General features: G+C 34.0%; 1 protein-coding gene across 1 annotated transcript; it reads right to left on the bottom strand.

Annotated features, from left to right (window-relative positions):
- Nucleotides 1–419: 419 nt before the first annotated feature.
- LOC110809573 (chromosome-associated kinesin) lies at nt 420–5,247 on the bottom strand. The gene is made up of 8 exons (XM_088222610.1): nt 5,018–5,247; nt 4,804–4,870; nt 4,341–4,418; nt 1,696–1,748; nt 1,353–1,489; nt 1,215–1,279; nt 937–995; nt 420–841 (listed from the first exon to the last, which is right to left on the bottom strand). Exons 1-8 carry the CDS (start codon nt 5,180–5,182, stop codon nt 752–754), a joined length of 714 nt encoding a protein of 237 aa, XP_088078736.1. The 5' UTR covers nt 5,183–5,247; the 3' UTR covers nt 420–751.
- Nucleotides 5,248–5,710: the final 463 nt, after the last annotated feature.

The raw sequence follows: 5,710 nt of genomic DNA, 5'->3' as shown, positions 1-5,710 counted from the left end.
GAGTTTTGATCTTCGGCTTTATTTCCACTCCTATGTTTCTTGCCCAAAAAACATTCACCACTGAACTTGTTTTCTTTGAATTTTTTTTGTTCTTGTTGAATTTAAAGTTGTCAAAACAACGATTGCATAGAAAATTGATATTGCGTGGTTTTGATTGGTAGACTATGTGCTATTTAAGTCACTATATTCATACTTGTCGCTCAATTATATAGCATATATATACATATATATATATATGTAGGCACTTGTTATGCATTCATCCCTATCTATAATCCCATTTATCATCCCTATCTTTATTAGCCGGCTAATAAAAATGTTACGCAGGTGAAATGCTCAGGAAAAAGTAAATTCGATTGTTTCTAACAATTTTTTTTTAATCATCCACTAATTAAAATTTTTCTAAATGAAAGAGTTTCAAATTTTGTCAAATCTAATTTTATGAGAGGAAAGAAATGTATTGGATGTTATATATAAAAATCCAAAATGAATTTTCCTCCCACTTGGAATGGGTATGCAGATAAAAATGAGCAATTCCCAAATCATTCAAGAACCTTCAAGACTCAGCTGCCATTTGAGCAGCAATTTATGCTTAATACCGTGCCATAAGTCGAGTCGCTTGGGACCTCCAACCATAGCAACTTCGCTTAAATCACTTGTATTTTTAACAATCGGTCTCCCTTACCTGACTGTCCCCATCTCTCATAACCGAAAAATCTTATTCAAAACGAGTTAGGAAAATCTATAAATCTTATCAAATAGGAACTCCAAGTTCAGATATCCCCATTATCCTTTTGTCCAGAACAGTCCTCTGCCGCTTCAATAGTGATGTCATAGAAGCAACCTAAATCAAAACATAACAGGGAAAAGCTTCAATAAAATGGCTGATCAAGGAGTGGTACTTGAATTGTCAAAATAACCATTAATATTTTGACTTACATCAGCTCTAAGTTTCAAGGCCTCTCTGCCAGGGATTTCTCGCAGCCCATCCATCAAATCTTCATAGCACACCAAGAGAAAGAAAAAAAAAACAAACACAAAATGAAAATGACTTTACAGTTAAATTTAGGAAATATTTATCATTCAAAACTTGACAAAGTACCCTACTTTGAGGATGTTGTAATTTACTAGGCTACAGTGTGACAATCAAAGAACAGTTCACACGAGAGGCACAGAACTATGCTTTAAGAAGCAACCAACACTCTCAAGATACATACCTGCAGCTTGGGTCTCAACCTTGTAAACTGACTTAGCAAGATGCTGTATCTGTCTTCCAGCATTCCTACAAATAAACTGTACCAGTTAAAACAGCTACTCACAATTAAGAGCATGCAAGCTGTGAATAGCAGTTTTACATGAGCTCAGCATGACCACGTTTTGTATCCTTCTCAGCAAGTGCTGCCCTTTCAAGCAGTTTTTTGCTTTCCTTCTTCAATAACTCAACAGAAAGATTTAACTCCTTCATGTTATTCTCGGCCTTAATGAACTGTGCCTGCATATATATTTTTGTAAGGGGCAAAAATATTTTTTAGTAACAAGATAAACGAAATATAAAATCTGAAACAACATTTGCATACACATGCAAAGGCAACAATCTCAATCATAAATCCATGAAGGAGGGGGGACCCCTGGGGGGGAGGGCGGGCGGGGGGGGGGGGAGTATTTTTCTAAGGCTACGACACAGGAATTGGTAATTACCTCCTCACTTTGAAATCTACCTAGTGTATGACGAAACAGAAACCTTCTCGAGCCTGCAGATTGAGAAGGAAACACAAATCAATACAACTGATCCAAAGAATAAAAGCTACAAAAAGAAAATTCTAAATCACCAAGAGCTCATTCAAAGCAATGTTATTTACAAATATGCATAAGGGTGAACATGAAAAAGATAAATAAAAATGTAAAAAATATCAACTAAAATAAGGAGTTAACATCAATCTACAAAGGTAAAGCAACGCAGGTAAAGATCCAGTTAGCAAACATTTTGAACTAAAGTTACTGCAGCTTGTGGTAAAGAAATAAGTCAATATCAAGAGGAACTAACATGGCTTGCCCAAGTTATTATTTCTATGGAAAGGCTAAGGTTCAAGCAACAAGATAATAAAGCAAAAATTATTTATGAGTAAAGGCACAGGAAAATACAATTTCTGCTGCAAAATCTCTCTCTTTCTCCTCCCTTCTTGTAGCAAGTTTCCCTTTACTAGACCTGTGTTTCTACTCTCTTATGCCAGGTTCTCCCCCTCAGATATCCCTGGTCACTGAGTGTAGATATTTCATCATAACCCTTTATAGTGGAACTGTTGATCTTGTGAGGGTGTCCAAGAATGGGAAAGGCTATTGGTCCTACATTGTCTTTCAGGTCTGAGGTGCAATGATTCCTCAAGCTTCTGGGTAGTCTTAATGAAAGAAAAATGAAATCTCATGGGTTAAAAGCATGAAGGGGGCAGCATGTGCTCTAGCTTCCTTGGGTTTGAAGATAGGTGGGGGTAAGGAATAAAATCTTGGTCCTCACAACGAGAAAGAGAAAGTTCATCTCAAGCAGTGTGAGGTTTCCTATCGTATTTAGAAATTTAGGGTCAAAAATCTGGACAAAATTTAGGGACAAAAAATCTAGACATCACACTTAAGATTTATTTAGACGTCGCATCTAAGAAATGCTAAGTATGGCACTAAAAGGTTTGAGTGCATCACACAATAGAGTATAAAGAAATTCTCGAAGTATGTTACTGAATAGTGGATTGATGATCTCAAGAAGACTAGAGTGTCAAGTTATTATAGAGTATTAAGAAATTCTCAAGGTTTGATTGAAAGGTATTTATAGAGTGTCAAGTTAATCTTTCACGAGCAGGATTAGAATAAGAAATACTAAAACTACTAAAATTCGAAATACTACCCTTAATAAGATAGGAAATACTAATACCAATAAGAATTTCCTTTTGAAATAAAAAATATGTAGTTTTATAAGAATAAAATCCTAAAATTACTAAAATTATAATAATAAACTCCTAAATAGTATAGTAGTTTAATAAGTGTGTATATACAAAGATGTTTACATCTCTAACAAAATGCGATTAGGTCCCCAAGATCCTCACTAGAATATAGTGGTTGGCCCCTTAACAAAAAGAACTTAGTGCTCAGAATCATGTATCTTTAAATCTATCAAAAGAAGACTACACCCCCTCAAAGGACCTCATGTTCTTCTCATTCCAAATTATCAATAGATTTGAATTATAATTTCTAATCTAATCTTTTTAAGCAATCCAAAGCTAATCTATTTTGCATCATAAAGGATCGTAATGCGACAAGGAATCATCTTTAGATGATGAAAAAATTATTTCCTAAACAACAGACATGCACATTCCTTCATGGAAGCAAAGTTTCTAGCTTTATCCTTTAATAGAGAAGAAGAGGAATGATTCACTAATAAGTTCACACACACACACACACACACACATATGAAGCTTAATTCAAACAATGTGATGAGATCTAACTAAGAAATTCGAAACACTTATCTAGTTTGTGTATCTAGACATGAGGTTGAGAAGCAATTAGTTTCCATTGGTTAATGCAAAACCGTAAAGTAATGAGATAAAACAAAAGCTAACTAAAATCTTGAAAATAGAGAAGTTGATTCCTAGCACAATGAAAGGCTTCAACTATTTTTGAGAATTCTCGTTGCACCTCTTACCTGATTTTGTTACCATTTTTATATCATGTTCTTTTAACATTTAGAAGAAGAGGAGATAACAGGGGAAGATTTATTTCTCTGGATAAAAAGATAATAGGGAAAGATAAATAACATATAACTTTCTCAATCCTATATAACAAACAAAGGAATTTCAAAGCGCAAAGTTTTTATCCCCTCTTTGTTGGGAATCAATTCACAGCAACGCCCAATGCAAGGCCCACAAAATATCTTATTACAGGATCCAGCTGTCCCTTAATAAAGAACCTTCTTACGAGTATAACATCTTCAGTTTCAGCATTTTTAACTGTTCCCACTCTCAGATAATGTTAGCCACCTTTTGATGGGGTCAACATTTTGACTGGCTAAACCAAATTAGCATCAAGAATCATAGTGTAAAAGTAAGAAGAAATCATAACCATAGTGTAGATGTAAGGAAAAACCATTATTCCAGGTAGATGTGGAGAAAATCATAGTTGCAGTTGTAAATATATGGAAAAACTAGTACGCGCTTCCTTAAGAGCAGTTATTTGCTTGATCTAAGAATAAGGAAGAATCCAAAGCTTGTGACCGGAAGTTATTTGGAATAAAGGATATCATTGCATTCAAAACAGTCACTGGATAAAAGGATCACACTGAGAAAAAACCACATTGATACCTCGCATAAGAAGAAGGCCAGTCACGACAGCAACCCCAATAACTGCAGTTGGGTGCTCCCTTGCACTCATCAACTCACCTATAAGAAGATAATATCAAATGCTTTTTAAATCAAACTCATCTATTTCTTTGAAACCAACCACAGCATTGACGCTCAATACGAGGAATCAGTTATGCAATAAGCTAAAGGTTCGAAATCAGCATACATGTATTTCTCACAGTTGAATCCAAAACACCTCCCCCCCTCCTCCCCTCCTCCCCTCCCCCCTCCCCCCCAAAAAAAATGTCCTTTAAAAACAGAACTAAACAGTGATAAAGTAGTGTCCTAACCCCTACAAAGAATTAAGGATGTTGAAGTAATTGTTTAAATTTCGGACGTACTTGTTTAAGTAAGAGAAATAAATAAATTTTATTAAGGCGGAAAAAAAAAATTAAAGCACAGATCAAAAATCTTGACAGCTTACCTTTAACTTTGCTGAAGAAAGCGTCTTCATAGGTTTTATACTGGTCCACCGCATGAGGAAAGTAGTCCTGAAATTTTTAAAAAACGAGAGAGAAGCTGTTAACCCAAATAACAACCGAAGAAAACATCAATAACCAGGAGAAATATTTTGAATTACAAGAATACAAACGAAAGAAGGTGTTGTGTAAATTCCCAGATGATGCAGAAGAAAGAACCTGTAAGGAGCGAATATGAGAGGAAGAGTTGTGTTGAAAGGAGCGAGCAGAGCGGAAAGCGGAATCTTTTGATTCCTTTACGGTACGTTGCAGATCCTCCACCCATTTCTCTGCTGCTGCTCTTGTGGACGTCCCATTCCTGTTTGCTTCTTCTTCCTCGCTCATCTTCTCCGATTACTCCCTCTTTCCCCTTCTCAACGTTTAATATTTCTTTTAAATTTTTCAACATTAAATAATTATCAAAATCTGTAAAGAATATATATGACAAGATTTATTTTTTTATAGTTTGAAATACGAAAATTACATTTTATATTTTTAGAATATCAAAATATTTAATTAATCACTGTATTATTTTAAAATATTCAAAATAACATTTTGATCTCTAACATTTAAAAAAAAAAATTCTAAATTACTCTTTCTCGTTATTATATATCAATAATATTAACGAATTTATCACGTGACAACAAGTTAGACATAATTATATTTTATTTGATAAATTCTTATTTATATTGTATATTTAAAAGAAAACGAGATCTTTATTTTTACGGTACAATTCTTTTTTCGGTGAATCTCATTTTGTACTTATCAATATAGATAAGATGTATTCGAATTACTAGTTGTACAAGTAAAAATTCACTTTGTTACATAGTTTCTTCTTCATATAGATATATATATATATATATCTTATGTAGG

This window comes from Carica papaya, chromosome 6 (assembly GCF_054855325.1).
Source record: "Carica papaya isolate Zhongbai chromosome 6, ASM5485532v1, whole genome shotgun sequence".
In the NCBI taxonomy this organism is placed as follows: Eukaryota; Viridiplantae; Streptophyta; class Magnoliopsida; order Brassicales; family Caricaceae; genus Carica; species Carica papaya.
This window is presented reverse-complemented; position numbering and strand designations above follow the sequence as displayed.